Source organism: Excalfactoria chinensis, chromosome 6, assembly GCF_039878825.1.
Source record: "Excalfactoria chinensis isolate bCotChi1 chromosome 6, bCotChi1.hap2, whole genome shotgun sequence".
In the NCBI taxonomy this organism is placed as follows: Eukaryota; Metazoa; Chordata; class Aves; order Galliformes; family Phasianidae; genus Excalfactoria; species Excalfactoria chinensis.
Window position 1 is genome coordinate 35,731,623 of NC_092830.1, and position 24,174 is coordinate 35,755,796.

Here is a 24,174-nt window from a genome sequence, read left to right on the forward strand (position 1 = left end):
GAATGGGTAAAGCTACTCTGTTTAGATAAGGTGGGAGCTTGGTGCCGGCAGTGCGTGCCCTTTGCTTCTTAACCTAAGGGTAAGTGCCAGGTTGTGAGGAGAAGGAATGTACCAAACAGCTCCATTCATTTCCATTCTGGCAGGCTGGCAAGAGCCAGACCCATTCCTTCTTTATATCCTAAAAGCAAAACACAAGGCTGGCTTGTGTTGCATTCTCTTTTTCCTTCCCGTCTAACAGTGCAGTGTCAGCCCCCGCATCATCTCCTCTTATTAAGCTTTTCTTCAGGAAATGGATACCTGAACTGCCTGCCTCTGTGCAGACAGCAGCACTCCTTCCCACGCCCCAGCACCCTGCGGGCAGCAGCTCTGCACAACAGGAGCCCCGAAGTGTTGCAGAGCTTCTCCTTATCCCAGCAGGAGTCACCTCTGACATTGCTCTGTTCCACCGACCTCACTTCTCCCTGAGCAATTGCCTGATGGCAGCGTCAGTGCACTGCCTGATGGGTGCTGGCGTGGTGCAGCACTGACAGATGCATGCTGAAACCGTGTGAAAAATTTTGCAGCCAAAGCAAAACTGGCAAATGTTTGACTGGCTGCCAGCTCAGCTCGTGGGTGCAAAACATCTGATACTCAAACTGAAATGTTTACAGCAGGGAAAGCCATTCTAGGCATGGTTCTTGTCAGAGGGAGCAGATAACGGCTCTCATGGCACTGTCCTGTCCCATTCCCCAGGTCCTACCATCCCTGTTTTATGTTTCTCTGCTCTGCCCTCCTAATGCTTTTGGATAAATGCTTAAGATCCTCCTCTTTGGTTACTTTGAAAGAGCAAAGCAGTAAAAAGCATAATGCTTTAATCCTGAAGCTTTATTCTTTTGGCTTAAATAGTGAGAAGTCGCCTCTTGCATTGCATCTCCTCCTAGAGGTGCTTTTCTTCACATGTGAGCATCTCTTGCATCATAGGCCAGATGCCAAGTATGGCTGTGACAGTCCTATTGCAAAGGAAAAACGTGCAATAAAACATTGTTCTTGTAGCTGTAGAGGTAGGAAAGAAGGAGCAGAAAGTGCTGGCTGCTCTGCATGGTGCTCATCTCCAGGACTGTGTGCACAGAGCAGAATGCTGCAAATTAAAAAGGTAGATGTGGGGCTGCTCTGCTGCTTTGCACGGGCCATTGCCTTGCTGCTGCAGCACTGAGCCTCCCCAGCTGTGCACATGGGCTGTGCATGGATTGATGCAGGAGGGATACCTGAACTGCACACACAATCAGTGCAATGCCTTCAATCTTCCCATCATCCACACCCAATGGGCAGCAATGCATTTGCTGTAATGCACACCTGGGGCAGTCAAGGCAGACCAAGGCCACATGATCCAACAGGTCCAGGAGGGGGGAGCTCCATGGGGCGCTCAGAAAGGCATCCGTGGGGTGTGAAGGAGTGAGTTGGCCCTGAGTCCTTTGTGCTATGGCTTTCCAAGCCTGTGCCGTGGCTGTAATGGGTGTGTGGCTTATTGTGCCCCTTCCCTTTTTCAGGGAGAATTTCTGCTGATCCCTCTGGCTACAAGCAGTAGTTCATCCTGCAGGTAGGTGCTGGTGTTGAGTGCTTTGGCTCAGAGGTGCTCAGGCAGCACATTTCCAATGGAAGCCGATAGATGTTATCCAACATCTTTCATCAGAAAAGTAAAATCAATCTGCTTTGAAGAAGCAACAGGCTATTGTGTTAATTGGGCTATGCACAGAACTTCAATCTGAACACAAAAGATCAGTCGGGATTGTCCATGTTAAAACAGTCATTTTATTTTAGACCCTCTTTTTGGCAATGTCCTTAAAAAAGAATGACGTCTTTGGATGCGTTTTCAATCGGCCTTTCCTGTTCTTTCTTCTTAGAATATCTTGCATGGTCATAGAAATAGATGATAATAATAGTAACGATGTTGAAGATGATGCTAAGCAGCAGGATCCAGTAGGAGTAGGAATACCTGTGTTCAGATCCAACTTGTGCCTGCGCCAGAGAAATACATTTGTTGGCCAACTCCAAAGACATGCCATTGCCTTCTACGTTGATGGGAAAAAGTATCATAACCAAAAGAGTGAGGATTCCTGGGAAAGAAAAGCACAACTGTTAGAGGTGGATCTGTAGGATTATGTTAGAAATACTTGCGTTGAGCAGCTCTGTAAGTTGCTACTTAGGAATATTCTCCCTAAGTTAGCGTGAATGCCTGTATTCATATAAATGATATAAATTCATGGGATATATGGTAGAACAAGTGGATGAGACCCCAAGCAACCTGCTATGGGCTCAGTGTTGGCAGTGCTCCGTGCAAGACCTTGGGCTTAGCAACCTGCGGTTCTTTCCTACCCAACCTTTTCAATGACTGTGATGAGCCAAAATGAGATCTCTTACTGGATCTGTGTCTATTTCCCACAGCCTCCTTAATGTATGCTGAGTTCTGCCACTTTGACATTTAACCAAATACTACTTTTATTTCTTTGCTTTCATAGTGCTAGCAGAGATATAACAAATGCCCATTGGTGAAAGCATTCCCACCCTTCCCTCCAGGTACGCTGTATTACCAATGCTCCTGCTGACATTGGGTCTGGATTTAGCAGGGAGGGCACTGGGATTTCAGACCATCTGGTGCAAAGATTAAGAGCCTTCAAGATACACAACAAACGATGCGTGATTTTTTTCATCAAAAAATGCCTGTGGCAAAATCAGCTTCCAGGTCGTAGCTCTTAGAGGGCTGTTAGAAGGAACTGCGGCCAGCGTGTGGGTTACTTTCTCCTTAATACTTAGTTTGGCAATCCCATAATTCTTCCATTTGGGGTTAAGGCTTACAGCTTGCAACTGCAGAAAGGTGTGTTAGGAGCCAGCTGTAGGGCATTGGGGGCTGTGCCCCCCAGGAGCTGTTTGGCAGAGTTCATGGCTCTAACACTCAGCATCTCCACCACTATGATTTTTTTCTGCTTAGGGAGCACTGAAGCTAATTTTGAGCTCCGCAAGTGCTTTTTCAAAGAATGAAATGCACTTTACTGTGACTCAACCCCTCTGTCCATCTTCCCTTTGATGTTAATGTTGTTTTAGATGTATTTGGTTCAACGTAGGTTTCAGACACAAAGCTGCAGTCCATCCTATTGATGAGACCTTAAAGGCCTATTTCACTAGGCAGGTAACACAGGAACTGTTATGCTGTAAATAACCATGAAGAAGTGGCACAGAGCCTTTAAGGCTTTATGAATTGCTTTATGAATTGCTCTGTAGTCACATCCAGCAGGGACACTTCTCAGTTCTGCTTTAATTCTGCATTCACCCAGAGGGGTGAATACAGAGTTATCTGCATGGTGGGCACAAAGTAGTCAGAGTGGGACACATTACTCACCACTTATGGAGTTCCAGGTGTAGACTCCGATGGGTCCCAGGAAGGTCTGGTAGGGGTTGCTCACAGTGTTGGTGCAAGTAAAGCCGGAGCTCAGGAGGGAGCTCAGCAAGATGAGAACCAGAAGCACAATGATGGCTGTGTTGATGCCTTTTGTTCCACTGCTTTTCAGAGCTTCTGCAACTGGGAAAAGAGGAGGTGCCCAGGGTGTTTAAGTGTGCCCAGCAAGTCAAGGGTTACTAACACCTAGCTAATTGTCATTAAAAGCTAATAACCAGAGATTTGGCTGAGCTATAGAGATGCAGCAGGAGCAATAGGTTTGGCTGTAGCATATGAGCCCAAATCTGCAATGGGATGGAGGTATCTTAGTCTGAAATAAGTGTATGCCTACTAGTCCAGCTGGCACACCAACCTAACCTGGGTTAGGTAGCAAGCTCCAGATTGCCTCTGTAGCTGTGTGCATGGCTGGCCAAATGCCCTTGGTACATGCAGTCAGACTCTTCAGGACTGTAATTAGTTTTATTGTTTTGCCTACATCCTTCCCGTTATTTGGTACCTATGCTGATAATGCAGCACTCTCAAAGTGTAATTGCAGTAGAGCTACACTGAAACATAGTATCCCCCTTTCAATTTAAAGCTTGAGAAGGCAACTGTAATGTGCCTGAGGCTGCCTGAACCTATAACAGATCTGACATCAGCGTTGTTATGCTCTGCTCAAAGAGGCGTTGTGATAGACGGCCATCTGCAGGGAAACTTCCCCTCCGTGCTGCTCTTCATGCAAAGCCCTTACTGCAGTGTTCAGCTAGCATGTAGACTGGGGGAATCATAGCAGTAAAAAGAACAAAACCGTAATAAACAGCCATAAAAAGGAAATAAACATTCGGAGCAAAAAGAAGAGCTGCTGGAAATAAATTAAAAGGAGAGCTTTCAACTCGTTTAGTGTTTCATTCTTAGAAGAAGTGAATTTCGGTTTGAACAAATGGCAGGTAAGGATGCGTTGTGGAAATGAGATGCAAATTTAAGCAGTTCTGCTAGAAGAAAAGGAAAGACAGGCATTCAGGAGGCATCACTCAAAGAAATGGAGGTGCAGCTGTACTGGTGCTTGTGCTGAAGCAGCCTTACTGCTGCTGGCTGTTGCCTACCATGAGAAACACGCCTGGGCCAGAAGCAGACAGCTGTGTATGATTTCCCTCTGGCAGCATCCCTTAATTTTATCCCTGGGAAGATCTCCAGAGCTGATGGCTGCACCCTCTCATCACGCTCCTTCGTCCTGATGGTAAGCCACCATTCAGGGGATGTACTTCTGCCAGGCTCCACCTGTTGCAATTATTCCTGCAGCAGCACAGAGCTGCAGGAGGTTTGAAATAAAATGCAACTTTCGTGGCAGCAGACGTTGCTCCAAACAAGACAGGCTGTGCAAACTAGAGGACTTTCTAGTGGCTGATCCAGTTGAATGTGACAGAGGTACCCTCTGTATCAGGGTAAAACAGCCTGAGTGCAGAGCGAAAGCACAGGGCTGTGCCTCCACCAGGCCCTTCATGTTTCCCTGTATCTCCTTTTCCTCATCCCTGTTTCCTGTAACTCTCGTCCGGTCAGATTTAATTTCCCAAACTTTTACAGAGCTGTGTGTGAATTGGCCTTGAGGCTCCACGCCAACCCTGAGGCCCGTTCCAAGCGGAGCTGATCTGGCAGCTTTCACAGCTCTATCATCACAACACAGAATGAATTGTTCACTTTAAAAAAGAAAAGAAAGAAGAAAAAAGGAATTCAGCCTAACTTTCCACTTGGCACAGGGTCCCACCAGAGCCCTGGAAGCTGATGGGAACTTTGCTGAATACCCAAGTGCCAGCAGCTTTCAAGCATTTGGTCTATATATTAAAAGGTAGAAAATGAATACATTCCTCTGTGTCGTAATGAACTGCAGAGACTTCCTGGAGAGCTGCTGGTTGCTCATTGCTGGGCTCTGGGTGTGCCTGTGCACCTTGTTCACTGCTCTGTGGGTCTGACTTGGAAACGAGCACAGTTGTCACTGTGTTGTGTGAAAAGGTGGTTCCTTTCTGAGGCTGATCTTTAAAGCAACTGATGGAGGCACTAAGGATTGAAGTTGTTAGATAATACCTGTGTTTGGCCAGATTCTGAGCATCCCCAGGGCTGCTGGATGAGCCCTGATGCTTTGTTGCTTTGTTGAGTTTATCCATCGTGCACTTTGTGCTTGTAGAATCCATATTTCTTTGTCTTTCCTCTTCAGGCTTTGAATTTCCTTTTGATGGTGTGGTATCTGAACAGTAATACTGTCTTTGCAAAGGCTCAGTATCAAATGAGAGGCATCCTACTGTCTTGGGACAACCTATTCCCTATGTTCCTATAGGAACAGGTTGCCCAAGGAGGCTGTGGATGCCCCATCCCTGCAGGCATTCAAAGCCAGGCTGGATGTGGCTCTGGGCAGCCTGGGCTGCTGGTTGGTGACCCTGCACATAGCAGGGGGTTGGAACTGGATGAGCACTGTGGTTTTTTTCAATGCAGGCCATTCTGTGATTTCAATTTAAAATTAGTATGTATGCAGGTCTGTGAAGTATCTCTCTGTTTTAGGAATGCACAGAATCCTACTTAATACAAAACATGGCAATCATGTCTAGTATAGAACCTAAGAATTAATTCTAAATGAGCTCATTTTATCTTGGAGACGTGCCCGACGTAGCTAGTGAGGGATGCAGTCCATATTTAGAGCACTCAGGAAGCATCTTCCCAGCAGCTGCTGAAAACAACGAGCAGCTCCTGAAGCTCACTTGATTTACCCATCTATAAATGGTGTATATGTGAGAACTGCGATGACATTTCCTAAATGATGAGCACCAAAATTTAAATCTGAAGGATGACAAACAACATTGACAACCAAACCTATATGGACTGTGCAAAAACCTGAAATCCCATAGGGCTGCTTGGCAGTGCCCAGGTCCTGGGGTTTGCTTGCATCCGTTGCTTTGCAGGCAAAGGCAAAACATGCCCCAAAGTCCTTCCAGTCTGCATCTGCTCCTGGCCCTGCCAAGCTCCCATGGGTAGAGTCCTGCTTTCATGCAGCACCCTATTGAAGTCAAAAAGAGCCTGCCTGCATGGAGCAAGGCATAATGCCTGAGCTACCCGGTGTGGGCAGGTATAATCATATATAAGCTGTTTTTGTAAATGGATAATTGATTTTCCTAAAATTACTTTGATTATTCTGAAGTGACAGAAGAAAACTAGTCTGAATGACTTGTGATTTAATATTTGTTGGACAATGACCTCAGTATATACTCTGCTTGGAATGCTGCTGCACTCAGCTTTTTCATTACAACATCATCATTGCAGTGTGAACTGAATTCCACAGTATAGCTCTGTCACATTGCTAAATTGGAGGTGTGATTTTTATACTAAATTCAGGTGGGAAAGAACTGGGAACCAGCCGGATGTTTAGATCAGCTGTGCTCTGCCTGGGAGGGTTTGCCTGCTCATGGTGGTGGGACATCTCACAGCCTACCAAAAGACAGAAAGCCTTCTTCAGGTTTCAAAGCTATTTGACCTGCTTTTCCAAAATACAGCAGTGTTTCTTCTGACTGCCTTCTCTGCTCTTTCACTTGTGCTTGTGTGAGTGCTGTGGCTTCCAACCCAGAAACTGAGTGCAAATCCTTGTACTTTGCAGCAGCATCCAGGCTTAGCTAACTTGGGCTTTTATGGATATTTATGTTAATCACAGAATCACCAAAGCTGGAAAGGACCTACAAGATCATCCAGTCTAACCATCCACCCATCACCCATAGTTCTCATTTATCCATGTCTCTCAACAGTGTCCAGACGTTCCATTGTGGCCCATTCTTCTGCCTGACCACTCATTCGGAGAAGTAGTATTTCCTAACATCCAGCCTGAACCTCCCCTTAATGTCAGCAGAGCTCCTTGAGCATAGAGGTAGCTGTGCTGAACTGAGATCAGTATGCAGCCTGTGGTTGCATTTCGTATGCATCACTTCTTGTTGCTGTTCTGCTTTTGCTCATGCTTCCTTTCTCATACTAAAGTTTTCCACGCTTGAGTAATAACTTTCTCCAAGGTCTTGCTAGGTAAGCCCTATTCTTTTTTCCCCTAATTTTTTGCCTTTGTTTTTTCCCATGTAGCATCTCTTTTCCCTTGTCTCTCAATTGTTCTCTATGTAACTTTTCAACCGTTTTTATTATTTTTCTCTTTCTGGTCTTAATTTTACCACTGAGGATAAATACTGAGAACAGCAAATGTGCAAAAAAAAAATTAAGTTGGGTTACATAACAACAAAATACAACCAGCCAACAGCTTTTTGCTCAAGTGCTATTTAAGAACCTCAGTCCAAAATCTCGGAGCCAAAGAGCCACCTGGAAAAGGTGTGGTCACCTGTTATTCATTATGCTACGTCATAATGCATACTTCACACATGAGTGTTAAAAAGAAATGAGCGAGCATATTCAGTTCAGTAATATCACTTAGAAATGGGATGGGGTTCTCTTGAAAGAAGAAATGAAATGAGTGTTTTCCTTCAAGTACAGGCCTGGCAGATACATAAACACTGTCTCTGTCTAAATTAACGTGCTTTGCCCTTCTCCTTTCAGCGGTTTCAGAACCTATCTCTATAAAAATGATGCTAATTTGATCCACAGGCAGGCAAAGCGTTTTAAATCAAATGATTAATCCAACGTAATGAAATTTAAAGGAGGCCAAATTAGTTTTGTACGCCTTTAATGGAACGCTAATAGAGTGTTGCTTTCCTGTTTGTCGCTGAAAGCTTCTGAAAATTAAAATCTGTTAGACACAAATTCTGATCCTGTATCCTTTCTTCCTTTGGAGGCATTGGCTGAGGCCACAGATCACCAGGAGTTGCCATTAATAGCAACACTTCAGCATTTGACTGCCTTATTGGGTCTTATTTCATACCACTTCAAATCCTTGAGACAGTTTGTAGATATTCTCATGGAAAAGTTCATTAAGGTTGCAAAAGGACTCTAGAATCCCCACGTCCAACCCCACCCCATACCACGCACACCGACCATGTCATTAAATGAAACCATGGGGTCATAAGGATTGGAAAGACCTCTCAGATCCCACAATCCAACCCCAGCCCACCCCCACTGTGCCCACTGCCCATGTTCCTCAGTGCCACAACGCTGTGGTTTTGGACCCCCCTCCAGGGACAGGGACCCCCCACTCCCTGGGTGGCTGTGCCAGTGCATCACCTCTCTTTTGGAGAAGGTTTACCTAATGCCCAACCTAAAGCTTTCCTGAGGTTCTCACTGAAGGTCTTAGAGCTGTAGGTGAAGGAAGAAGGTTCCTGCACTCCTGGTGCCACCCAGGCTGGCACCCACCATCATGCACTGCTCCTTACCTTGGAAATTGCTATCTGAGATCTGCAGCCCCTCGTTGATGACCTGAGCGCAGGTCACTTGGAAGAGCCCATACGTGAGGCTGACAGTAGTGGTTGAGTTCACTCCTCCAGAGAAGCTGACCTTGCTGTCCATCCACCCCTGCGTTCCCAGAACGGCACAAATGATGACAAAGGATGCAATGCTGGTCAAAAAAGCACCTCCATACATCAGTGTTTTCTGTCTGGTTGGCATTTTGTCTGGCAGACTTTCCACAGGTTCAGGTTTTCCTTTCCTTCGGCCCTGTTGGGTGTAAGGTTGTTCCTCCCTTTGCTCCCTGGAGCCTGCTCTGTGTGCTAGCTTACAGTTACCCTGGTAAACTTTAAGCAGGCAGCAGCAGTCATAAAAACGTAAAATAACTGAACTTTGATCTGGAGAAGAGGCGTTACCATGGCTGTACCCACACACCCCTGACATGGAGGGGAGGGAGCAGCCACTGCCAGCACAAGACTTGCTGTTAGTGCAGCTCTGCCCAAGGAGGAGACTCCCACGGCTCCCCTTCTGACTCCTGAGCAATTCTGGAGCCCAAACAAAGCTCCCTGACCAAGTTTTCTGGGTTTCTCTTCTCCCAGGTAACTGATAGGACTAGAAGTCATGGCCTCAACTAGCACCAAGGGGGGGTTCAGCTTGGGCATCAGGAAAAAATTATTCTTGCACCAGCACAGTGATGCCCACAGATGATGTGGTGGGGTCACCATCCTGGGGGCGTGCCAGAGCCATGGGGATGTGGCACTGTGGATCTGGAGTGGCCTGGGGTTGGGCTTGGGGATCTGAGAGGTCGTTTCCAATTCTAATCTCTCTCTGTATCTATTCCTGTGTTTTCTTCTGGAAGGTTGGTACTTAGCCTGGAAATGGTTTTTGATAGCTCCACACCCAGACCCCTTTGGAAGCAAGAGGTAGATTCTGATTTCTTACAGTGAAGACGGATAGGTGTTCTTTTGCTCTGCTGACTCCCATCTTCCTTAACAGCTGCACTCCACTTTTGGGGCCTCTTAAATTCTTGATGCTGTCTGTGACAGGACTGGGCTACTCTGAGCCATTTCAGGGTTAAAGATTTTCCATCTAGCATCAAAAAGTTATATATTTTTAAAGAAAATTCTGTAAATCTTTATTAACTTCCATATATTTTCACACGATGCCTATTCCCTCTTCCTCTTTTTTTTTTTTTTTGCTTCTTTGCTTGTTTGGGCTCTGTTAAGTTCCAGTCAATTTCTCTAAGCATCACTTGCTTTAGGTGTGTAATGATCTTTGATTGCACTTTACCAATGGGGCTTTCAGCCTTCAGCTCTTGTTCAGTTCAGACATGAAATATGCATTATTTGCTGGTTGCCTAACTGCTCTACAGGGAGGAAACAAACACCTTAAAGAGGGATTCATTTCAGTGGGCTGGTGAATGTGTAAAGGAGGCAATACAGAAGGAAATCTGCCCTGGGCAATTGAGCAGGAGAAATGTTACAGTAGAAGTCATGTTTGAAATCAATGCATCTTATTTCTGAGATGTATTTGCTGGTCTTTCGTGCGATACAATCTCATGTTTATTTTTATTTTATATGGGATTAAAATGATACTTTTGATGCCATTGCTTTTATGAATGTATACATTTTGTTTATGTACCTTGCGTATACTTCATAGACAGGCAAACTTTGCATGCATGCTTTAAGCACTGGAGACCCAAGGGAAGATTTCAACCTCTCTAAACAAATGAGGAACAGGAGACTTGCCTTCCATTTTCCTTCCAGACCTTCAGTTAAATTTTAACCACAGAAGGACGGATAAACTTCCTTATGATCACCGCTATGTCTGTCCACCCTTTAGTTCAGTGCTGCTGGGGAGGAGTCTGTGATCCTCTCCCAGAGAGCTTCTCCCTTTACTGGGTGAAGCAGTGGCAGTAAAAGTTTTCTGCCCTGGTTCAGCTGTGCCACTTGACCCACAATGAAATACATTTACAAGATATACATTGAAATATTAATATCTGTCCTGGTACCGAAGTTGAGGGAGCGCTTTTTCAGCAGCTGCTCAGTGGACCTCCTTTGGCAGACCTGAGAGAACCCAATATAAGCGAGCCGAGCATTTGCACCTTTAAAAACCTCTAAATAGCAGAGACTGAGAGCTGCAGGGCGTAATTTGTAGTTCCTTTCTAAACAATCTTATTCAATTATTCTCAGTTTTCAGTGGCTGGGATCAAATTTTTGTGGCTCAAATTGTCAAAACTCTCCTGAGACCAGAGGAGTGGCCATGTAAATGAGCCCATAATTTGCCCTTTTCTTCCTTGTTACCTTGAAGTGAATCCATTCTCTGCTGATTGCTTGTGTCTTTTCTTCCCATAGATGCCTAAAAAGCCACCCTGTCTTCTGTATATTGAAAAGCATTTTGGTATCTTTCCAGAGCACAACCATCACTGTCCTATATGCTACTCCTGCTAAATCCTAATGATTAAACTGGAGCCCTACGTGTCGAGCTCCCTTCTGCAATGGCAGCATTTCCATGCCTTGCTCCAGATCAGGCACCCGCATGGCAATTCAGTCTGACACGGCACACCTCATCGCTTCAGGGAAAAGAGGAGAGATGGGTTTCATCCAGCTGTGATAAAATGTGTCTCCAGCAGTAATTTACCAGCTCTTCTCCAGCTAGTGATGCCGCAGTCCTTACACAGCAGTCAGAAAGAATAATCAGAGTAACTCACTCGGACCCAGACAGCAGAGAGATGCGGAATAAAATTACACGTAGCCTCGTATTTTTAAAGGAGGAATATGTATTTATCTCATATTTATGTACAGGTTTGCTTTAGGCAACTAGATCTGCTGTCAAACAAACATACACATATAAATATATATATAACGAAAGTTTTATTCGCAAACGGAATGTCCCAGCCTGCTGCTGATTCAGACAGGCCACATCCTGTGCTCCTGCTGACCACTGAATGGCCTCACAGCTGGTCCAAAGTCATTCTCCTATGGTGGGTTATGACATTTCACATGGATTTCTCTTCCCGTGTTGCACACACGCTCTGGAAGGAGGACCTGGCCATGCAGACACAGCGCAGCAGCTTGCAGGCAACGTGCTCACCCATGCTCTGCAGCCAGGGAAAATTCAAGGTGAAATCATCTGCACTTAGCAATGGTTACCAGCAGTTTACAAGATCCCACATTTAGTTAAAACCTTTTCACTTAGAAAAACACCAGGAGGTAAGTTAGCTCAGCATCGTGCTTGGCTGGCAGGTATGTGCTGTTTTCCTGGGAGCCCACCATTGCGGTGAGCCCTTGCAGATCTCACCAAGCCTTTACATCCTATTTTCCATTTTCCACATCTAGCCGCAGAGGAGAGCTAAAAAGGCAAAGTCCTTGAGCTGCTCTTGGCTCCAAAAAGGGGTCAATAATCATCCACGTGTGCACAGCATTGCAGAGGGAGGCTGTGCATTACTAATTATCTCTACCTCTTCTAAGCTGGATGGAAGGTAATTGAAACAACTCGCTGGAAGTGTAATAGAGAATACTAAGAATGAGATTGATTTTTTTTTACCCTGGTAGCTTTGCAGCCAGCGTTCTGAGTGGGGATGGAAATGCAAATCTGCTGATGTCTTTTGGGCTGCCTGAAGGAAACCAGGTAAAGCATCATGAATTTTGTTGTAGCTGGAGCTGGAAATCTAAAGCTCAGCTGAACTGCTGAATTATTGCAACAGCTGCCTGGGAAACTTGGATGTGATCACAACATTTTGTGTATCTACTCGTACCACTGCTGTGCAGTGGATTTGTGCTCTTGTATCTTCCAGCTTCGTTCTTCTATTGCTCCGATCCTATTCAGAACGCTGCTGCAAGAAAAAACCAAACATGTTTCAAGTACTGATTGGATTTCTTCATAGAAAGTGACTAAATCTCCTCACTGGACAGGTACTGACTTCTGGCTCTGGGTATCGCTAAGCAGTGCCCCCCAAGCCTGCAGAGCAGCAGCCACCAGAAGCAGTGAATGTTGGCTTCCACGTGGACAGAGAAAAAAGAGGAATCATAAATCACAGAATGGCTTGGGTTGGAAGGGACCTCGAGGATCACAAAGCTCCAACCCCAGCTGGATGGTCAGGTAGAGCTTGTAGAAGAGCAGGGAAAAAGCCTTCTGGTCTTGTGTGAAGCAGACACCGCTTTTCAATTTATTATCATGATTATTATTTTTCTATTGAATAAAATGTGACTTTGTGCTTTCTCAAAGCAGGTAATGCTTAGAACAAATCCTGTAGGTGGAGACGGAGGGAAGAGCTGGCAGAGCAGGCTTTCATTTACTGCAATTTCTGTAACAATTATAAAGACAGGTAGTCCCAAATACTTCAAGATATGCCCAGAAACCTTTGGATTTAGATTCCAAATGTAAGAATCCGAGACAAATGTCTTTGAAGTCATCAAATTAGCTACCTCTCTGATGTTACATATTGCCACGCTTTCACCCAATGACTCTCAGTTTAAAGACTTGCTGCTCCCAAGTGCACCACGGCCAATTATTTATCAATAATTTCCTTCCTGCAGTGAGGCTCACTATAGAAGGAATCATAGAAGGAATCACAGAATGGCCTGGGTTGAACAGGCCCACAGTGCTCATCCAGTTCCAACCCCCTGCTGTGTGCAGGGTCACCAACCAGCAGCCCAGGCTGCCCAGAGCCACATCCAGCCTGGCCTTGAATGCCTGCAGGGATGGGGCATCCACAGCCTCCTTGGGCAACCTGTTCCAGTGCGTCACCACCCTCTGGGGGAAAAACTTCCTCCTTATATCCAACCTAAACCTCCCCTGTCTCAGTTTCAAACCATCATAATTCCACCTATTTGAGCGCCTGGATAAAAGCAGTCATTCCAATGAACACACCACTTCTTGCAAACATTTCCTCGTGAGCAAATTGCTGACTTGCACCACTCAATCTAGCAAAAGGGTTCATTAAAACCAGCGCCTTCCTGGTGCTGTGCCCATTTGCACAGCCATGCCTGCTAAAATTGCTGCTTCCCGGTCAATGTGGTGCCAGAGGGACGCTGTTATGAGACCAAGAAGTGTTGTGCAGAAGACACGGATATTCACTGATGTTTCTATTCTGAGTTCCACAGCCCTGCCTTGCTGCTAATGGTGGGGAGCGCTGAAATGAGGCTGTCCTGTGGGTCCTGGGTTTGAAACACAGTGGGTTCTGGGGGGTTCTGCCACACAGCCGGTGAATGAGGAGGGGAGCAAAGGGCAGACGTAGTGCAGGTGTGACGGCATCAACACAGCGCAGTTCGGGCTAGAAGGGCCCTGCATGCCCGGGGAAAGCCGCTCCGCATCCCACCACGTGCGCCGGCTGACAGCGCCCTCCGGCAGGTGAGCGGCGCGGAGCGGCCGATGCGGGCGGCGTCCGCCAGGCGGCTCCGCTGAGGGGAGGAGGAGGAGGAGGAGGCGGAGGAGCGAAATTTCCTGCCTGGCCGCCGCCTCTGCCCAGCGCCGGAGACCGCCAGGGCGTCCCGCGGTCCCGCGCCCGGGGCCCGGCAGCCGCCAGCGGAGCGCGGCGGCGGCGGCGGCGGGAGGACCGAGAGCCGGCAGGAGCCTCGGCGGTGAGCGGCGTGGCGGAGGGGGGATGCGGGGAGCGGGCAGGTGGGCGCAGCGGGGAGCCCGGCGGGAGCGGGGCGGGGCTCGGCTCGGCTCCCATCGCGGCCGTGCGGAGCTCCGGCAGCGCGGAGGTCGCGGTTGGGATGCGGCTGCGGGGCCGTGCGGGCGCGGTGAGTGTCGCGGTGAGTGCCGCTCCGAGCGCCGCGCTCCGTCCGTGCCGGTAGCGGTAGCGGCCCTCCGGCTGCTCGGCGGGTTGTGAGCCGCCGCGAACTTCGTGTTTTACGCGGGGCTGATGGGAGAAAATGACCCGGGGTTTCGGTGGGAACGGGTTCGTCTGTTGCTTCCCAATCGAGGCCATTGGTGGTAACTCCACACCCCGCTTGCTTTTGCTTAAAACGGGGAGAAAATAATGCCGGAGCTCTCAGCGGTAAGGCGCGGGTAACTTCTGTCTGCGGTGAGGAGATGTGCTGCACTTCTGTCCGAGAGAGCTGCTGGTAGCATGGGGAGCAGATGGCTCTGAGCGTGTTCTCTCCTCTCGTGACAGCGGTTGGGAATGGGGTGATGCTGAATGCGATGGCCCGGCTGCGTTCCCAGGTGCTACCAGGAAGCAGAGATAAAGGCTGAGGATTGAGAAATGCCCTGTGGTGGGAAGTACTGTTATTTGCATGGACATGACGCGCTCGGGGGACCGTAAACATGAACGTGGAGATTAAGTTGGATGGAAATGAGTGATGTTCAGCTGGAAGCTCGCGGTGTCATCTTGGATAGGTCTCCATGTGGGTCACTGGGAGCTCCCTAGCGTGGTTTGCATCACTACGGCCTCGGGGTCACTGTTCCTGTTAGGGCTGACCTGGGGCTCCTTGTGTTGTTGTGGACCATGGATGTGCTACCTGATTCCTTCCTTTTGCTTTGTCTTTGCCTGCTAATAGAGGAACGGCACAGGTGCTGTGTTCTGTTGCACCGGCCATCTGTGCTGGCTGCGCTCTGGGTAACAGATGCTGTATCAGTAGATGCATGCAGTGTGTTTTCCCAAGTTAAGAAATAGGCGCTGGATTCCTTGTTTAAAAGCTTCCTAGGCACCTTTAGCAGAAGCAGAGATCTCTGTATACCTCAGTCAGCACAACTGTGATGTTTAGGCTATTGTAATCTATCCCGAGCCTGTGAAGCACAGGTGTTATTTTAGCACATTTGGGTCCTGGTTTCTCGCTTTCTTTTCCCCTTTCTTATATGATACCTTAATGTGGTACCTGTGGGCACAGCAGTTCTTAGGCTGCTGTGTGGCTCAGCGGCCTTCCTCCTTTAAGTTGCTCTGCAGGGCAGCTGTTGAACTCCTTGCAGTGTGGGAGGGTTGTGGCTGCATCCCCTTTGTACGTTCCTGATGTTTTGTAAACCTTATACCGCATGTCAAGCTCTGTTTCCAAAATCATCTTCAGGGTGGGTTTAACATCAGGAGAACCTGCAGCTGGAAGTTGTGTGGGAGTGCTGGGATGCATCTTCTGTCATTACTGATGGGCCTGGAGAGGAGGCTGTGCCGTGTCCTGGTACGTGTTAGTAATAAAGTCAAACTGCACAGGGCCCTTGGGAGCTCTGTCAGGGTTACAAGAGCGATGCGCTCAGAGCAATGGGGAGATGGGAAAGAAATCAGTGCTTGTTTAGAACAGAAGGTGGGTGTTGTGCTGAGTTCAGGGCTGACCGTGTGGCCTGGCCCTGCTCTGGATGCTGGGCTGTGTGTCAGGGAAGCACCTGCTTGCAAGTTGCTGCCTGAGCAGCATGTGGGGCTCTGCAGCAGATCCAGCTGTCACTGCCCATGCAGCGGTCAGAAGCAGCCCCCAGCATCACCGCTGCTTTTGGCACCTGGTTTTATTTTACTGCTCTCTGGACACAGTATTAAGGAAAACTAATCAGAAACGTGATGTGGTGCCCCACAGTTGAATGTGTCACAAATTAAACCGATGCATTATTAAAGAGTTCTAATGGCCTGTTCTGCATGGAGCTGAGTTTCTGGGTATCTGCCTGCGATGCTCAGTGTGTGGGCTCAGTGTGGTCCCAGGGAGTGATTCAGATGTGGCTGTGGCTGATGTGATGCAGCAGAATTCCAGCGGAAGGAGAAGTGGCTGTGGCCACTCGGCTGCTGCCTGCAGGCTCCCTGCAGCTCTGCTCACAGCACTCTTGCATTGCCCTCACTGCCCGTGCCCTGCAAACACTCCATCTTCGTGTAGTCTTTGTCCTCTCCAATAACTATTTTATTCTAGTCTCAAATCCGAGGAGGGTTACTATTATTTTTAAAGTGGCCTGTATTTATTCCAAAATCTTTGCTAAGCTGGAGGTATCGCTTAAATAAATGCATACAACAGATTGGAAGAATTGTGTGTGAGTCAGAGCTGCAGTAAGATGCTGCTGTGGCAGAGATTAGGAGAGAACCTGCATCAGCAGTTTACTGAAGCATTTGTCCAGGATTTGTTTTGTAAGTGTGGGGTGTATTTTTAAGATACGTGAGCAGTGTTGTGCTTTCTACTTCTATTTACTTCGTGCAGGTGTAATAATGCCATTAATGAATCCTTTTGGCTACCAGAACGTGTTGTGTTGATATCCGCAGAGGATGGGTGCCTTCAGGGACTGGAAGAATGAGTGGGAGATTGCCTTGCTGATAGGAGAAGGGGATACCTTTGGACTGTGATTGGAATTGCAGTGTGCTGGGATCTTGCTTTCACAGTGAGCCACCAACTGATTACCTACAGTGAGAGGGCTCTGTGCGCAGTGCCTGATTTGGGGCTGGGTTTATGTGCTTTGTACCAGAGAGGCAAAGCCCTTTTGTTTGCTACTGGGGGATGCAGCAGTGCCCTAAACATGCCCTTTTGCCTTTGTTGGCTCACTGCTGAAGAAGCAAAGTGAAAGGATCTGGGCACCGACATCGGGCTTGGTGTGCAGCAGTCGCAGATCTGGTATCAGTGGTGACTCCTGGCAATGGGACAGAACAAAACTGGAAGTAAATTTGTTGGGGTAGGTTACTGCTCTGGGTGGAAGTTTATTGTCGCAGGGAAGTGTGGCATGACTCAGCCGTGGACTTCGCTGTCCCCTTTATGCCAGCTGTAACAAACATTCAGTCCTCCTAGATTTCATTGCTGTAAGAATCACTGGAACATAGTTCAGAAAGAAACCTGCAACTACACTATCGCGATAATCTCATTCTTTCAACTCAAATGAGTTTTCATTGCTGTGGTTCTTGAGGTTTCCATACGTGGGCTTAGCAAAGGGCTGTAGTTATTCAGCTTCAGTGCTGCCCTCGCTCGTTCATGGGGTGCATTTTAAATTGTTTCTTGGGGGGGGCATTTCCCTTTTCAACCAACTTTCTCTAGTTGTTCTGTCCTGCAGTTGCTGCTGGCACTGCCACAGCTTTGGATTTCAGCAGGCAGCGAGCGCTGCATGTACATGGCACTGAGGATCCAGGTATCTTGCACACCTCCCAAGTTCTGTAGGTTAGATCTGCATTCCATGAATGTACACACGAGGTTGCTTAAATATTTGGTCGTTCAACAGCATTAATGCATCTGCTGTGATATGTTCTGCTCATTTGGTACAGTCGGGCAAAGTTTGCTGCTGGGAGCTGGATGGTGGCAAAACAGCTTTCATACAGCAGAAGGGAAAGCCTTTGTATAACCAAGTTAAAATGATATATGCTTTCCCTGCTAAGTACTGGGATTAGTGTAAATGGACCCTCATTAGTGTTTTGTTTGCAGTTGTCAAAAGCTCATTAATTTCAGGTTAAACTTCTTTGCTTGCTGTCCCCAATTGCTTCTCAGTCACAGCCTGGTCCCAAATGGAAGCCTCGGCTGCTCACAGCTCCTCCCAGCCCCCCCGTTGGTGCTGGGGGGGATTGATCCCAGGAATGCAGCTCCAGGCACTTGGATTCTGTGCTTGCTTCTTTCTGAGCGCTTTGCTACTCATTCCAGCTTCATCTCCCAGTCTCTTTCACACCTGCAGGAGTGAGCTCCTTTCCTCATGTACTCCAAAACCTTCTATATGATGTGTTGGTTTGTTGCTGTTTTTGTGTTGTTGTTTTTTTCTTTTCTTTTTTTCCCCCAGTGATAGAACGTGCAAGCACACAATTCATATTAGAATCATAGAATGGCCTGGGTTGCAAAGGCCCACAGTGCTCATCCAGTTCCAACCCGCTGCTGTGTGCAGGGTCACCAACCAGCAGCCCAGGCTGCCCAGAGCCACATCCAGCCTGGCCTTGAATGCCTGCAGGGATGGAGCATCCACAGCCTCCTTGGGCAACCTGTTCCAGTGCATCACCACCCTCTGGGTGAAAAACTTTCTCCTAACATCCAACCTAAACCTCCTCTGTCTCAGTTTAAAACTATTCCCCTTCATCCTATCACTGCCCACCCTTGTTAACAGTTGTACCCACTCTTGTTTTTTATGCTCCCTTCAGTCAAGGAAATAACACTTCTGGGGCCATACATGACCATGCTGGAACCAAGTATTTTTCCTGCCCACCTTGTTGGTGGTGGGGAGACCTCCTGAAGCAGAGATGGGGGGTTCAAGAGGAGCAGTGCAGGGATGCTGCATGGTGCTGCCTGTGTTCTCAGGCTCTCAGCAGGCTTTTTGAGAATGGCTTTGCTCAGAGCACTCATATTTAAATGGGACTTAAAGCAGCTGGTTAAGAAATGCTGCAAGCAGAGAGAAGATGATATTAGGAAATTCCCTCTGGTGGGAGGGCTGTAATTTTTTTATCGTGGGAATTATTCTGCTTTGCAAAATGAGATGAAAGGCACACGGCGCTGGATCTTCCAGCAGTAGTTGAGCAAGAGAAAACTCTGCTTTTTCATCGAATCATAGAAGAATGGCATAGGTTGGAAAGGACCTTACAACCTCTCTGTTCGCCTCCATTAGCTCAGGCTGCCCAGGCCCCAGCCATGGCTATGGGCACCCCCAGGGATGGGACAGCACAGCTCTGGCAGCAGTGCTAGGGCTGCACTGCTCTTTTTGAGGTGTATTATTTGTTGCTTCAAGGCAGGACCCTGAATTGTCTCTCTAAATAGGAAACTGCTCAGCTGCTTGTAAGATACTGATCCCAAGTCAGTGAGTCACAGGTGTGATAGCTGTTTCCCCTACAATACAGGCAAACAGCCCAGAAGTGAGAAGCTGTGCTTTGTTGGCACCTTCAGGCTTGCAAGTTGGGTGGCAAATCCATATAGCTGTCTGCAGAGGGCAGCTGTGTGATCGTGTGGCTGATGGATGCACTGCTGCCCAGAGCTGTGGGTACCCCATCCCTGGAGGTGCCCATAGCCATGGATAGGGCAGCCTGAGCTGTAGGGGCAGCCAGCCCATGGCAGGGGTATTGGAACAGGGTGATCATTAATGTCCCTTCCAACCGAAGTCATTATGTGACTCTGCAATTCTATGATATTCAGCCTTCTTCCCAGTGGTGAGGTGATCCTTGTAAGTGGAATGAAACTACCTCCTTCAAAGCAAGTCTCGTGTTGCACTGAGTGTGAGTGTGCATTGTGTTCGCAGACCAAGCTGCTGGTGGCATAGAGGGAGCTGTACCTCTGCCTCACTAGAGCTGGCCTAGCTCTGTTTGGCTTGTGTTTGTGCTTTATGCATGCAGAGCTCTTGCTTTCCTTACAAGAAGCATGAGTTGCATTGGCTGTGTTCTGAGGGTGCTGCTTTTGCCATGATCAGGATGGAAATGTGGTTGGAGGAAGGTTCTCACTCCTATATCTGTGTGTTCCTGCTAAAGCATTCATCAGCATTCAACACTCTGCTCGATACTGTGCTTTCCCAAGATTAATTTCATGTATTCATGTGTTTTCAAAGGCAAATTGTTTGTGAACGCTGCAAAAATAAAGCCTCCAGGAATGTAGTTCTGTTGCTATTTTAGTACTACTGGAATTTTAAGAGCTTGTATTTCCCAGTGTATAAACTTTGGTATGTGCACCACCCAGCATTGTACCCATCACCCAACAAGCTGGCTCCCTTGAGCTCTCTTGTTAGTCTTCAGAGAGACTCGAGCAGGGGAATGCAGACACTTGTGGTGGGTTTTTGCCCTGAGCCCATTTATTTATCCATTTATTTGCTTGAGTCTAGCCAACTCTGAATGCTGGTTAACACACATTCTATACGTTCTGTTTATATCTATGCTTTTCCTTTCCCCCCAGCCTTGGGGCAGTAAGTTCTAACATCCTTGTGCACAGGCCCTGTGGAATTGCTGCTTCCTCCTGCAGTGGTTTAAGGCCTCAGTGCTGGGCCAGCCATCACGCAGCTTCAGTAAAAACAGCTGGGGAAAAAAACACTGCAGCAAAAGTGGTTATTAGTGAGCATTCCTGGTTAGCATTTGGCACTGAAATGTCTGAATCCAGAGACCACCTTGCAAATGTAAATGCATCCTTACGGCATGTAAGAATTGATGTGGAAAAAGTTCCCTGCTCGTGCTTTGCTTTGGGGCTCTCCATGGCTGCAATGGTTGCGATTGCAGGTTTTGAGAGCGAAGAAAGCTGAATTGTTCCAAGATCTGTTGTGTTTATTTGGGTTGGTTAAAGCAGATGTGACGGAAGCACATCTGTCATCGTGCAGCAGGCTGGTGCTCAGCCCTGATCACAGGACCACAAAACCCTGTTGTTCACGCAGCGCCTGACACTGGGGCTATTGAGGGCGCCATGCAGGGGGCTGGCAGCAGGCTGTGCACATAGAGCCTGGGATCTTCCTCTGGGTCAGAAACAACAAAGCAGGAGGAAAAATGGCCACGCGTGGCAGCGCTTTGCTTCATCCTGCTGCAGCCAGGCAGCAGTGCAGGGACGTGCATAGTTAAATAGAGTTGAGGAAGGGCCTATTGAACTATGGCTAAACAAAGTGATTAGGAAAGGATGTTGTTTGTGGCAGTGATTCCCCAGAGCTGCTGGACCCCAAACAAGAGATTTCTCTGTACTGAATCCCCACAGCCCCTTTTGCTTCTTCATTGCCTGGCAGCTGCAGTTGGTTTTGCTCTGCTTGTTTTCCAAGGTGTGCAAGCAGGTATGGGAGAGGTTTGTGTTGTTGTGTCTTCCTGCAGTAGTAATGGACATGTGAGGCATTGCCTGTTTATTGCAAGTTTATTGAGTGCCAGAATCGTTTGTGTTCTTTGTTTCCAAGCACATGGAGTCAGGACAATGGGGAGGGATATTGGTGTTGGCCCTCTGGGACTTCAGCACTGGATTTTATTTTGGAAAGAGCTTTTACTATTTCTGACCCGATATCCTGAGCAGGAAAATTCCAGGCGAGAGCTTAGTTCTGAACGTGGATCAAAGCAACTAATGCTGATTTAATGTCCTGTCAGAAGGTAAAACAGAAAGTGAGAAGGGAAAATAAGCTCTGCAAATAAATGGCATTACAGGAGAATGGCATTAGATGATAGACCTCGTTCAGAGTGTCCTGGTAAGACCAGATAAGATAAAGCTTTTCAAAGCCAGTTTCAAATCTTTCACTTGCCTCTGAATGAATGAGGAGGCTTGATAGTTTCGCATTGCAGTGGCACTGCTTCATGGCCCAGGGAATTGCATCCAATTGCTTCTCCTTCAACCTTGGATAATACTATATGGAATGATTCCATACATTAAAAAAATGTATATTTTAAGTGTTGCTTCCTGCTGCCTTGCTGTTGGTTTTGCAGCCCCATGAGGTCAGCTCGTGCAGGAGCTTCCTTCAGTTTTGAGCGAAGCACAAAGTGTGGTAACAAAGGTATGTGTACATAGCTCAAGTGCCAGAAGGACAAGGATGGTTGTCACATAGGAAATGACGACATCCTTTCTCATGGTCGTATGCATAATTTGCCACGTAGCTGAAGCAGTCTTGTTGGCAAGCATAGGCTTTGTGTGAGAGCTGCAGAAAGGTCCTGGCCTTGGCAGTTAGTGCAGGAAGAATGAGAGAGAGAAAGGAAACTCACTGCTGTTGCACTTTGTTAAATGCACAGGTGTACTTATTGCCATCAGAAAAGGGACTCGGATGTTTTGTGGAACATTTCCAAAGGACATAAAAAAAAGTTGTAATGATTATTGGGGTTTGACTTGCTATTTGTCCTCAGCTTTCAGCCTTTGTGCCATCATTTCAGTTTGAAGGTCCCGGGGTGTTGTTCTGAGGGTTATTCTCTTTTCATCCCCATGGTTTGGTTGGGGTAGATGGCTTCTGCTAGTGGTTGGATGTGTTGGTCTGCTGCTTAAGGAGTGAAGGAGATGAGGAGCAGGAGAGCCTGTGTAGAATCTTCTATCTGTCATCTCTAACCCCTGCCCTCCTGGAATAAGGCAAGTTCAGAAACATCTGATGCATATGATGTATTTACTCATACATTGGTGTATCCATAGAAGCCTTGGAGAGCCATGCAATTACAAGGCCTCTTGACTTCAACGGTCAAACAAAAAACCAGTCCTGTAGACTTCACTCTGAAGAAATGTGTATAATGTACACACTGAAAGCTATGGGACGAGTCAGAGTACCCATCATTGTCCTCAGCCATGAGCAAATCCCGGAGGTCCTGTGTGCGTATTTATTATGTGTTTTGGCTTGGAGCTGTATAACTCCATCCTCTTAAGTTTGCAGAGCAGCGAGGCTCCATATGCAATCTCTTGTTGTTGAAAGGAGGTTTATCTGTTTTCATTTTGCTCTCCCACTGGTAGTTTTTGTTTTCCATCTGGATTTCTACTTGTTTGTCCAAGCTTGAAACACGAACATCTGACCTGCTTCTGGAACTGGTGGTAATACTTAAGGAGGAACGGCGTTCACTGTTGCTTTTTGGATAACTCTGTGGGTGCACAGGGCCTCCAAAGAAAGGTTCTGTCCTGCATGGGCAACACCTGAAGTTGGAAGTTTCTGTCCTAAGGCAGAGAAAGTGCTCCCGGTGCAGTTGTCCTTAAACAAGAAGCTTACATTACTGACGTTGGTATTTCTAAAAAGCTCTGCTAAAATGAAAAGATAAAGGTGATATTTAAGCATTCCCTGCTGCTGAGGTGTGCGATCGTGAGCATCCTGTTCTGATAACACGCAGTGCCTCAGCAGCAGGAGCTCTGCAGACTGTCTCTGTTGCACTGTGTTGCACTTACCTGGATTTCAGAGGAGAAGAAAAATAGAAATCATCATCCCTTGGCTTGTGCTGCCTCATTTGGAATCGTGTTCCTGAGGCACTCCAGTGGAACTAACGCGTTCTTTAGACAATATTTAGTGCAATTTGTCAAGTTGGTGAAGTGGAGTTGAATTAAACAGGCGGTGGAAGAGGGAATGGAAGGAAGTAAGTTGTTAACTCCTATCAGCGATCTGGCAGCGTGGCTCTGCTTCCAGGAGCAGCAGTGCTTTGGGATGGGTCTCTGTTAGCATGTGGGTTCCTTCTGCTGCCAATGACTGCTGTGCTCTGCAGCAGTGATTCAGCATCTACCTGAGCACCACTTGCAGGTGACTGCGGGACCTGTGAGTGGAGGCTGTTTGCACAGCTCAGCTGGGGATTTGCTTCCTGCAGACGAGTGCGGTTTGTTTGTCTTTGCTTTTGCCTCCAGGAAGCTGTTATGTGAAGGAGTTTTTGGACAGGAAAAGTTATAAACTAAATACAGAAGGCAAACAAAGGCCGAAGTAAATGAATTAAGAATATTCCTGTTCTGTCATTTTGAATGAAATATGTTGTGGTTCTGTGAATGTCATCTGTGAGCGTAGGTTTGTGAATAGGTTTCTGCCCATCCCCGACTTCTGATGGATGCCCCTGAGCTGCCACTCACTGTTGATGTATAACGTTGCTGTTTCTGGGCTGTGAGTCACATCAGGGAAGTGCTTCCTTCTGGAAGGATCCTGCTTTCGTATTGTCCTTCTTTGTAACCTGG

General features: G+C 47.3%; 2 protein-coding genes across 5 annotated transcripts in view; one reads left to right on the plus strand and one right to left on the minus strand.

Moving 5' to 3' along the window:
- Positions 1-1,818: 1,818 nt before the first annotated feature.
- On the minus strand, positions 1,819-8,980 carry CLRN3 (clarin 3). The gene is made up of 3 exons (XM_072340895.1): positions 8,749-8,980; positions 3,374-3,553; positions 1,819-2,093 (listed from the first exon to the last, which is right to left on the minus strand). The coding sequence occupies exons 1-3, from the start codon at positions 8,978-8,980 to the stop codon at positions 1,819-1,821; spliced, it is 687 nt and encodes a 228-aa protein (XP_072196996.1).
- Positions 8,981-14,080: 5,100 nt separating this feature from the next.
- Positions 14,081-24,174, plus strand: part of PTPRE (protein tyrosine phosphatase receptor type E) — a 68,351-nt gene continuing 58,257 nt past the window's right edge. The window contains exon 1 of one of the 4 annotated variants that reach the window (XM_072340263.1): positions 14,081-14,110. The gene's annotated coding sequence lies outside the window, so the exon portion shown is untranslated. Of the gene's footprint in view, positions 14,111-14,211; positions 14,341-14,419; positions 14,518-24,174 lie in introns of those variants that run through there. The other 3 variants (XM_072340259.1, XM_072340261.1, XM_072340262.1) reach the window with 3 other exon arrangements.